General features: G+C 38.0%; 2 protein-coding genes across 2 annotated transcripts in view; one reads left to right on the forward strand and one right to left on the reverse strand.

The window, feature by feature from the left end:
- The window catches only part of TROVE2 (TROVE domain family, member 2), a 6,886-nt gene extending 3,051 nt beyond the window's left edge, over positions 1-3,835 (forward strand). Inside the window, exons 4-8 of the mRNA XM_010141622.1 lie at positions 265-402; positions 685-801; positions 1,435-1,548; positions 2,099-2,245; positions 3,404-3,835. Coding sequence (XP_010139924.1) covers positions 265-402; positions 685-801; positions 1,435-1,548; positions 2,099-2,245; positions 3,404-3,556 — 669 coding nt within the window. The 3' untranslated portion in view covers positions 3,557-3,835. The remainder of the gene's footprint in view (positions 1-264; positions 403-684; positions 802-1,434; positions 1,549-2,098; positions 2,246-3,403) is intronic.
- The window catches only part of GLRX2 (glutaredoxin 2), a gene marked incomplete at its 3' end in the record, with an annotated part of 9,135 nt that continues 888 nt past the window's right edge, over positions 3,717-11,963 (reverse strand). The window contains exons 2-4 of the mRNA XM_010141621.1: positions 11,690-11,866; positions 11,025-11,131; positions 3,717-3,732 (exon numbers count right to left, since the gene is read on the reverse strand). Coding sequence (XP_010139923.1) covers positions 3,717-3,732; positions 11,025-11,131; positions 11,690-11,866 — 300 coding nt within the window. The remainder of the gene's footprint in view (positions 3,733-11,024; positions 11,132-11,689; positions 11,867-11,963) is intronic.

An 11,963-nucleotide genomic window follows, 5' to 3' on the forward strand; every position in this document is an offset into this window, starting at 1 on the left:
GCTGTAATAGAAAATAGCACTGGACAGTCAGAGACAGAGCTGTGAAATCTCACCAAAATTCTGGTGACGGCATAACAGTTAGAATTCATTGGAGGATTGACAGGAGCTGACAAGTATCAGTTCATGCAACAACTGTGTAAAGACTGCATGAACTCCTCAAATGTAAAGCAACAATGTGAGATTTTTGATTTAGTTTGTTACTTCTTTCTTCTTTTAAGGTGTTTGGATTTTCAAAAACTTCCTGTTGATTTCTTTTGCCTGTAGGGTAGAATACATCCATTCCATATTTTGGTTGCATTAGAAACCTATAAAGCTGGGCATGGAAGCAGAGGGAAGCTTTGGTGGCGTCCCGATGAAGACATTTTAGAAGCTTTAGATGCCTCGTTTTACAAAACTTTCAAGGTAATACAGTTCTTCAATGTGTTAAGCTTTTTTTCTGAAAAGCTTACAAGATGATAAGACAAGTTTGGATGGATAACAATTTTGAAACTTTATCACACATATCTTAGGAATTGGGATTTTATTAAATAACCAGCCAGAACTGTATGATACACTCAGCCTTTGGCAGAAAAAGTGGAAAAAAAAAAAAAAAAAAGCACCCTACTTCTAGGATTGAAAACAGCAGAAGAAATTAATGTATTAATTTTGTGTATCTGATTTCTTTTTTTTCTTTTTTCACTTTAGACAGTTGAACCAACAGGAAAACGCTTCTTACTTGCGGTTGATGTCAGTGCATCAATGACACAAAAGGTTTCGGGCAGCGTGCTCAATGCTAGCACAGTTGCAGCAGCGATGTGTATGGTGAGGCATTAAACTTCTCTTTATAACTGTTTGCAGCTTGAGCTGCTCTTCTGATACAAAGGTGCTCTAAAGCTAATCAGAAATCGGAAGGAAACTTGTGTGTTGGGTACAGAAGATGTGACCTTGTGCCTCGCTGGTAAACCAGATGCTTAAAGGTACTGGCAACCCGATTCAGAAAGATGGAATTGAAGAATTTAGTTTCCAGTATAAATCGCAGTGGTCAAGGCTGCTTTTTCACCCACACGCAATTCTTGTGTGCGTTTGAGTTATCAGTACGGACTTTGTTACACAATCGCTTTCCCCTCAGTTTGATCTTCTAAAACTTCCTTTATATTTATATTACAGAGGAGTTGAACTTTTGTCGGTGTTTAAGAATGTTTAGTGTTTTATGTCAGAGGGGAGAAGATCTTTAGGTACAGTAATTAGAGTAGTTCTTTAGCTCTGATTTTTGCCATGTTTATTTGTAGCCGTACTACAGGATATTTAAAGCGTAAAGTGTTACGGTATATGAGGAGCCATGATGACTCGCTCACAAAAGGATATGTCATGTGTGTTTGGTAGGGAATGCCCTGACTCAGACATTAAAAATTCTGAATAATGTAACTAAATTATTTTTGTCTTTCTCTTTCTCAGGTCGTAGCGCGTACTGAGAAGGATTCCCATATTGTTGCCTTTTCACATGAAATGGTCCCTTGCCCAGTGACGGCTGATATGACATTACCTCAAGTATTAGTGAAAATGTATGAAGTATGTAAAAAAAAAAAAAAAAAAAAAAAAAATGCAAACTCCACTGACTTTCCCATTTTATAAAAAATGATTAAAATATGAAAAAAAAAAAAAAAAAAAAAAAAAAAAAAATTGTTGCTATAGTTTAGAAGTCTCAGTGTTGACGTACTTTTTTTTGTAAGCACTCCTAGTACTGTGTTTAGTCTGTATCTCTGTAGTAAAACACTGAAATTTTTTGTCTCCCTTTTATTTAGACAATGTCCAGGAAATACCATTATTTCAGCTGCTGGATGTTAGACATTGCAATTTAGAATAGCAGTGTTAGGTCACAGTGAGTTAGTTTGAAAAGAATGTTAAATAAATCCAACAAAAATACCCTGGACAAAACTGAAATGAAATTAAGTGAAATGAAGAAATGAACTGTTGTTAACAAAGAAGCCTTGGTCTGTGATAAAACGTAAAGCTTATGTAAAAAGTTTTTTTTCCATGGTTTACTAATTCCTGTATTAATGCATTCCATGTGTTTTTTTGGTTTTGCTTTTGGTTGTTCTGTTGTTGTTGTTCTTTTAAGATTCCAATGGGTACCACTGATTGTTCCCTTCCAATGATATGGGCTCAAAAAACTCAGACAGCTGTTGATGTCTTCATCGAGTTTACCGATAATGAGACCTTTGCTGGAAATACTCATCCTGCAGCAGCTCTTCGAGAGTACAGAGAGGTAAATATGTTTATAATTGATGAGTACAGCACAAAGTAAATACCAGCTCTAAAAATGTTATAGAGACTAAACTAGTGGAGACTTATCCCAGGAAAATTTACTTTTAAAAACTGATTTATTGTGCAGTTAGACAGAACTGGTGCATGTGTTGAACTAATAGCGCATATTTGACAGCACTGAATTGCTAAAAGGATTTGTAATTATCCTACCCTGCTCGGTGGGCTGCAATATCAGTGAAAATTTGTTTGGTGTTCAGAGGATATAGGAGTTTCTGCATTCAATATATAATTGATTGAATAGGGTTTTTTAATAGTGCTTATACAGTGAAATTCAGCTCGCAGGATTAAATTTACCTTTGATGTCTGCAGTCGATACCACAAAGCTGAAATGAAGTAGTGAAGCTAAGCCTGTAGGGAAGGTGTCGGTAGGATGAGGTGTTAGTATCTTGTGAATAAAGCTCATCAGCTTTTAAAGGGGCTGCTCTAAGCTGTGCAGCTTCATAATTTTAAATCAGAACTGAGAAAAATCTCCAAGCGTGTTGCTATTAAAAACTATTTAATCACCAAATAATATTTTATGCTTTCAAGAAACTATTTTTTAAACTACAAAAAATAGTTTTGGCAAGCATGTATGCATGGATGTTAGCTTCCATTCCTAAAGTTTTTCTTTAAACAAAAAAAGTTCCTGTACTCTGGCCTGCATGCCACTCGCTTTGCTTTACCTTACAGGTTACTACGCTACAAATGCAGCTCAATTAGCAGAATTGTCCAAGCCACAGTTGTTGTAGTTGTTCAGCAACATTTAGAAATCCTTGTCTTTGACAGAAACACGCTCTGACTCCTGTGAGATGATCTGATAATTATTATTGAAAGTTCTCTCAGAATGAACTGCAGAATAGCAAATGCAATGTTTGCATTTGAAATAATCTGTGATTCTTAGTATTGCAGGGAAGTTGTGTATTTAAACGTGTCTGCCGCAGGTTACATACAGTGTTGACAGGCAGTCTGCTGTTCCGTTCTGTGGTGTATCTAGTTCCTATCTGTGTGCATATTCAGACAGTGCTTTATGCAAGCAAGATAGCAAGAATCGGCCTTCTGGCATGTTAAGTTCCTGTATATGTGTGTTCTGAAATTTTTTTCTTTTTCATCCTTCCTCTAGAAAATGGGTATTCCTGCTAAATTGATTGTTTGTGGAATGACCTCAAAAGGCTTTACGATCGCAGACCCGGATGACAGAGGCATGTTGGATATATGTGGCTTTGATGCAGGAGCTTTAGATGTTATTCGAAACTTCTCTTTGGATTTGATTTAATTTTCCAGTCATCTGCTCTTCCCAGAGAGTCCATTGCTGGCAACAGACTTCGCCCTGGGAACGCCCAGCCAAATATACTTTATTAGAATATGGCACAGTAGATACATATCAGAATGTTACCTTTTTGTGAAGGGAAAACAAGAAAAGCAGATGAGAAATCTCTTTTCTCTTTTTTCCTGTTGCACAGAATTTAAAAGAACTGTGGGAAGTTTGCTGAAAGTAGCTACAGGGTTACACAATACCTAATTTAATTTCATTTATAATAGATTATAAATGCTGAGAGATTTTTAATTCCCACCCAGCTCCGTTGCTGTGGAATGCTTGTTTGCAAGTATAAATTGACGAGTTGCTCTAAGGGTAGGTCAGGGGAAAAAAATGTGTTTAGTGTTTTCAATAATGTCAGTTTAACAGCAACTTCATTGAGAGGGACTTTTCTTTGGGCTTTTCTTAACCTTTGCATTGTAAACAAATTACTGAGGTTCAGCAGTTTCCATTGTTACACTCAGAGCTACAAAAGAAGTATTTCCTGGCACATCTGAGACCACGTGACTGTGATGCAGTATGGAAGTTACCCAGTGAAGCATTATACTGATAAATCTGAAGGTGGAGGAGCTCATGCTAATCTTTTTCTATCCAGATTGTCATCTGAGTTTTCAGGAGTAAAGTGTAATTCCCTTTACATAAATTGAGGGGCAGTTCCAGAAGCACCATTGTGGAATTAATACGCTTTACAGGAAGTTCTAAAAACTGTTCTTAGTAGAGAACGACCTTGGAAATGGCCTGGAATTCATGTTACAGCTTCACAGTCCGTGTTACAACTTGAGGAGGCATCAGCATGCTTCCGGCGAGGAAGATCAAGAAATACGTGTGTCTTGGCCTGCTCTGGAAAGCTGAGTGGTAAAAACCAGAAACAAAAAGCCACGTTTTCTTCAGAAGAATCTGTTTGGTGGTATGGAAACAATCTTCCTAACAGGAGAATATTTCATTTTTTAAAAATCTTTTTGTAGATTAACATTACTTCTGGTTTCATATATTAATTCAAGCTAACGTTTTTCAAAACTACCTCCAGTTCGTAGGGACCAATTCTTAAATACTTTTATCAAATGTACAGTTGCCTCCTTCGTGTTCTTAAAACCTTGTTTAGGAACTGATTGAAACTGGATTTTTTTTTTTTTAATCTGATAGTAAGAGTGTGAGTAAATAAGGAGTAAGCTAGTGAATATTTTGTACCTTTGGAACAGGCATTGATAGCAATTAATGTGTATATGTATTTAATTCTGTGTGCGTGTTTTTTATATATGTGTGTAGGCGGGAAGTTAAAAGATCTCTTAGTAGATCACAGTCTTGGAAGATGAGAAATGTTTTTTTTAATGATGCTTTTACAACTTCCCCTGAGACATATGTATGTCAGCCTCTTTATGCTAATTCTGGCTGTTTTAAACAGAGAATTTGATGTTAATTTGAAAATAATTAGATTTATAAAAATAACCCAGTTGTAAATGACACGTAAGACCATATTTTTCACCTAAACCCCAAGTTTTAAATGTAAAATTCAAGTTCATATTATACTTTTGATACTTGTAACACTTTTCATTATGCCTCGTACATAGTGATTATAAATTCAAAGTTCGTATTCTGGGGGTCAGATATCTCTTTTGGTGCTAAAACATGTTCCTGAAGGTATTCTGCTATATACTTACGCTCTACCGTAGTGAATAAATCCAAACAGTGAGGGAAGGCATCGCTGACGTTAAAACCATGGCTTAAGGAACTGGTCATAGGAACGTTACCTTTCAGTGGACATGAATGTAGGTACTTGTGAATTACCTTGGCTCATACGATACAGCTGTGATGGAACACTTGAAGAATACAGGACTGCCACCAGCTTGGCAGGTGACATCTAGGGAAAGAAAAAAGTGTTCCTACAAAAGCTGAGACATAGCACTTTGAGTTTGAAAATTAGCCATTTCTTATAAAAAATTTCTTACCGCTTTGAGTCTTCTTTCTAAATAAACAGCATGAATATGGGGAGTAAACTCATTTGCTCAGTACATGTTAATAATTCTTACAAGTAAATGCACTGAGGTTTTGGGGTTGGTTTTGGTGGTAATGTGTTTTAAATTACACAATAGTCAAATGTCTGATAAGGTGTTTCCTTCTAAGCTAGAGATGTTGAAAATAACTGATAGGTAAGTATCTTCTGCAAGTATGTTTTCTTATTTGGAGTAGTATTTGTGAAGTCATAGGAAATATTTTGGACTAAATATAAAATGAAAATTAAGTATTTCAGGTAACTTTGTGCAGTTAATTGCATAAGTTTACTGCAAGTAAAAGGTTAGACTAGTTACTAACAGGTAGGATGAACGGTTACAGTAGTGTTGCACCTTTGAAAGCAGTCTGATTTAAGATACAATTCCTTGCAGTAGCGTGTGAGTGAAGATGAACTTTCCAGTAGAACATAGAGAAAACGTAGCTCCCTGCATCTGTCACCACTGGATAGCTATGCACTGTGTTAAAGACAGTCATCCATGCTGGAGTACCTAATACGTTCCTGAATATTTACCCTATCTCTGTGCTAAAATCTCCTGTTAGAAATAGAGTATTCCCAGTGGTTTGGTTGTCCGATGTAAAACTAGCACCAGTGAGATCACACTGTCATCTGCTCCTCCTTCAAGATTGTCACAGCGAGGGAAGCAAATGCTGGCAGCTGAAACGTTATAGTGCATTGACATTTTTTCCTACCATTTTCTGTCTGTTTTGTTACCATCTTCCAGTGAGGGGCATAGTAGAATGATGCTGCGCATTCTTTTCCGTAGACTGGGTCTTTTTTATCTGCCTGCATACTGAATTTTAAGGGACAGCATGACTCATTTACTGTAACAGAAACTTGTCGTGCTTGTCACCTTTAGATATTAAACTGATAATCTCCAAAACAATATCCGGACATGTAACGAAGCAATAATTACTGTAGTGTTCTTAAAAAATAAGTGAGCTAAGACAAAGTTGCTAAGCTTAAGCATTACTTCACTATACAATAAATAACCTCCCCTCTCACCAAAGAGGAGGCACTGACTCTTTCAAGTTAATAGCGTGGTTTGTATTGGAGGAACACGTTAACTAACAACACAGAAATGGGGCTATAATTGTGTGCTGCAGTTTACCAGTAAATATCGAACAGGGACGGGTTTAAAGATAGCTCATTTTATTCAAAATGTTAATTAAAAAGTCTAAATGCAGAGTGCAGCTGTAGACTGGGCGAATGCAGGTTTCCTGGTATCTAAGAGAACTAATGGGCTTTCAGTTTGACTAACATTTCACTGTGACACCACCAACAGTTCTTAAGTGTTAGACTATGACGTCTGTTTTTAGAGGTAAAACATTCTTCTGTAATGAAGGGCTGTAACGAGTGAACATCAGAGGTTGGGTTTCTTCACAGGAGGGATACGATCAAGGATATGGAGAGGGCAGAAGGCACACACGATGCGTATATCAGCGCTGGGTTATAAATTCCAGACAGACAGTAATAACTTTGCCAAGAAACAGAATTTCATGTCAGGAATTTTAGATCTGCAGCAGGGAGGAGGAGAGTTTGGGATTCTAATAGAGTTGTATCACAGGCAAAGCATGGGGTCCTTACCTACAGTCCTGAGGTTAAAAAAGAGAAGTCTAAAAGCAGGCGTAGACCTGAAGTCAGCAGGGCCAGCCTAAGGGTCCGTTCTGTGAGGGCCACCAATAACGCAATAAAATATCTTGCTGCTTAAATCCAGTCATACCTGTGCATCATTAGAGGGGTTGTGTTGTTCTCTTCCCTTGTTCATTGGGGGCTCATAAATGGGTATGGCTTTGTAAGGCTGTTCGATGAAGTGTATATTTTTGGCACAAAAAAATACACCAGCAGTTTTGGAAATGTATTTTCATAACAGCTCTGCCTGTAAAAACACTGGGAAAATATTTTTCAATGCAAAATGCGGTGCTGCTTAATGACACCTGTAACTCCAGCCGCTGTACCTGAAACGTTAGTATTGGTTTTCTTATTGCTTTGCCCTTCCTTTTCTCTGTTAGCGGGGGCTGCTTTTCTCCTTGCCCATCTCTGTGTCACCTCAGGCCTATACTTGAATCTCTTTTCACATACAATCTCTCATCTATTGCTCCTTTTTTGCCTCCTCTTCTGCCCTTTTGCTTTCTTTGAGCGCGCTAGCTTAGCTAAGTAACATGTACCAGGACTGATGTTGCAGTATTATCTTAATTTTAAAAAACTGGCTATTTTTTTTCCTTTCCCTTGATTATATAAATCTCTTATAAAACATTTGCTGGAGCTATCAGGTTCATGGTAAAACTTTGTGTAAAGTTCAGTGACAAAAGTATACTGTGTTTATTTACAAAAATCCAACATATGCCTGTGACTGGCTTTATTTTTGTAAACTGCCTTTTCCAGTTTGAAGCTATTTTCCAGAATTAGTTCAGTGGGTTGAAGCTTTCCACTGTTAAATATCAACATGCTGTATTGAGCTGCTGCTACACACAGAATTAGGGAAACATTTAAATTAACATTCTGGATAAATGGTCTGCCTCTTTGCCGTATCGATCACAGAACATCTTCAAGGGATAGGATGTAGAAGTAAACCTAAGCAAAGAATTGTGTGTCCTGCTTGAGCTTTTTGTCTTTTTTTAAGCATTTCATCAGTTTGTAGGTATATGCTGCTATTTGCAGCAGTTCGCAGTGGACAGTATGCTGTGAGCAAGCAGCTTGAATGGCTCTGACGCTGGAAGGGTAGAGATTTCATCTCACCATGATACGGAACAGGGTACAACATCGCTGAGGAAGAGTTAGGGGGAAAGGTGAACCACCAGGACAGCGCGTTGTGTCTGTGCTGCTGAGGGCTGAGGTTTGAGAGGCACTGACTGCAGCAGAAGGCGTGGTGTCTCAATGTGTGCGTGCTTACATCTGGCTTTAGCATTCTGATACTGTAAAGCCTGCTTTCTTTAGATATTTCTGCGTTCTGGATTTGAATATATATATTTGCATATATGTATGTGGTGTATTGAGAACTTTTACAGTGCTTCATTAATGACTATAAATAGCTGTTTTCCTAATGTTACCAGCTTCTTAGAATTAAGCACAACTAGTTACCAATAAAATGTCTATTATGTTCTCCTATAAAAGTGCAGTTCTACTCTTCAAAAATAATTCTGTATAAAGAAGCAACAGATGGGCGCATTGACAGCTCTGTCTGCTTAACTGAGTTACTTGGCGCTGGTCTCCAGCTTCTGACGCTCCTCAGGAGCGTGGTTTGTAAGCTGGATGAGCAGGTGGGTCCAAAGCCTACGGACTGAATCTTCTAGTTGGTCATTTTTAACATTCAGATCCCAGGGCAAGCGTTATTTTAAGATAAACGGCTTTGTCCTGGAGATGATGCTAAACAAAAAATACGGAAAATTTTAATGACTCTTTTTGAGTCCCTCTTTTTTTTTCTAGAGTAGAACCATACTTTAACTGCCATGTCATGTTTAAGTAACTTGGACGTGACACGGCCTTGTGCCATCCAATAATGAAGGCACTGTCTTGCTGCTACTTTCTATGAAATTATACAAAATTAATGAGAAAGTATTTGGATGGGGAGCCTTAATATGGTTAAAAAGAAACATAATTAACCCTTTGAGTGCCTTAAGACGTATCTTCTTTAATACCCAGGCACTCACTTGGACCTGCAGGCACATACAGCATGTTTTCTCAACAGCTGGAATAGAATATTGCCTTAAGTGACAGTGCCCTGGGATTTCTGAAACTTAGAACTCAAAGGGTTATTTTTAGACTACTGTTTTGGGACTTTTTTTTAAACAGGGAACAAAATGAAAAGGTCGTTGAAAAATTCCTTTGCCTACTACTATTATTTTTACATGATGGATTTACCAACTTTCAGGTGCAAAATTATTGTTAATCCTCTGAGGAAACATAACTGGCCTAAGAATTCTACACAGAGAAAAAGCACACTTGGCTGCCACTGTATGTGCAAAATAAATTGCTTTATTACATATAAATTGAGGGAGAGATGCGCATTTGTGTGCGTTTACCTTGATGAGCGTGTCCTTGTAAACAAAATTTTCATAAGTCAGTGATGAAACTGGCAAAATAGAGTAAATTGCAATAATGAAAATATAACAAGGTCAGTGTGTTTAATCAGTTCATTACACGTTAAAGATGCACAGTGCAGGCAACTGTATACTAAAGCCTTTCTACAAGTGAGGCGGTTTAAACTTCAAACCCGCATCACAAAAATGAAGCCATCAAATTTAAATGACACTCTTAGAGTCCTAATTACTGGGCGTTGAAGATAAATGTGATGCTTTTTTCCCTTGAGGGGAAAAAAGTAGTTTAGGTGCATGCAGTGCTGAAAGCAATGGACATAACAGGAGTCTTATTCAAAAGAAGTGCATAAAAATTCATGGACTAATGTTTTTATTTTAAACTGTGCACCTTTTCTAGTGTAATGGTCCCTTTTATTGAAGAATGGGATATAATTTTCTACTTGCGTACAAATTTTCTTGAAAGAACCAGGAGTCTTGGCATTGCCTGTTCTGGCTTTGGATGTACATTGTATTGAAACAATTGAATTTTAGGCATTTCTTTTAGACATCTAACTGCAAGTTCCAATCGCTAGTAAACTGCATTCTGACTGTAGAATTTAACTACTAAATAAAGTCTATGCATATTAGACCCATTTTATCTTGGTCTTAAATTTCCTATTAGAGTTGGATAGATCATAACACAGTTTGTAGCTGCAATTTAGTGACAGCGAGCTGTCTGGCTCCCCCAGAAGGATATCCCTGCATGACACTGGATAGCCTGGTACTTCATAGCGCAGAGTAGTAAAGATGAAAGCCATGACCTACCCCTCTAAAGCTGCAAGAATCTTTATTCCCTTTTCTGTAGCAACTGGACATACAATTTGGTAGCTACGTGGCCAGGCTCTGAAATCTGAGAAGGGCAGACATGCACGCAGCAACATCACCACGTATTTATTTTGCACCATGCTTTCTTTACAATTTGACAGCCAGCAAAGAATTAAATATAAAGGAACTACTAAATGAAGATGACCATCTGTTGGAACAGAGCTAGAAAGCAAGCGAATTCACAGCAAAACCCCACAGGATTCTTCTTGTGCAGCCTGTACTTCTCCGAAGCACAGTACCAGGATGTGAGAGCAATCAAACGACATCACTACCTCACACTTAAAGAGTCCCAAGAGTTACATACTGGGTTTTATCCCCATTTTGATTGTAGTAAAGTAGAGGCAAGGACACCGATTAATTGGCCAAGCCCACAAAGTCTGTGTCAGAAGAATGATCTATGATTCAGATATCCATGGCTTGAAGGGGAGTCCAGCTGATGCAGCATGATCTTGTAACTTGTCTGAAATTCTGTTTGTACTAAGGAAGACAAAGCTAGATGGCTGTTCAGGATTTTCACTTCACTTGACATTGATGAACTAGTGGAAGCAGTTTGCCTTCCTCATGAAGCCTCTGAATATCTGTAGCACCTCCCACAAAAGCCCCATTGACAAACACTCTTGGGACCTACCAAGAAAATGAAAATTGCATTAGTTACTTCTTGGAAAAAACAAAAGATCTAAGCAAGCCCTTGTGGACTCCAGTATACTCCCGGTACTGACGTTCTTACATAGCTGTATCACTGTGCAAGCCAATACGTCTCCGTAATATTTATAGAGATGGGAAACTTTGTCCACGTGCTCCTCCAAAGCGAGATAAAGTCGCTATATGGGACATTGTACTAGATTATAACAATTGAGACAAGTGAGGTTATATAAAATTAAGAAATTATGAGGTGAGTGTTCAACACAATGGATTAAATATACCATTGCAAATGAAAACTGATACTTCAGTTATCTTCGTGGCAGTATGGAAAGGACGACCCCAGGGATGGCCAGAGGATCTTGAGAGGAACAGATGGTACCAAACCCTTCTGCAGAACCTTGTCTTGAATTTAGGGGCTTGTTTAGCCCCAAGTTTGCTTGTCTTAGAAAAATGAAGAACCTCACTATGGTCATGACCCAAGAGGAACGCGAGGAGCGCAGATTCTTACTTTGCTTCTTACACGTAAGAAACTATACATACTGTTCTGCCACCAGTCATCTTCTCAAGAACATCTTGGAACTGACTTCCGTTTGTGTTCATGTCCAGTTCTACCGCTGTGTAATTTACATTCATACCCTCAAAAACTTTTTTTGCCATTTTGCAGTAGACGCATGTTGTTTTAGAGAAAATCACCACGCAGTTGTCTGAAATAATCTCCTGTAGGTTCAAAAGAATGTTCAAGTCAGCATGCTTTAGGTCAGTCCATTTCACCAGTATTGGACAGTTGTGAAAACAAATATGGAAGTTAAATTCC

The sequence above is a fragment of the Buceros rhinoceros genome, unplaced genomic scaffold (genome assembly GCF_000710305.1).
Source record: "Buceros rhinoceros silvestris isolate BGI_N320 unplaced genomic scaffold, ASM71030v1 scaffold20968, whole genome shotgun sequence".
Classification (NCBI taxonomy): Eukaryota; Metazoa; Chordata; class Aves; order Bucerotiformes; family Bucerotidae; genus Buceros; species Buceros rhinoceros.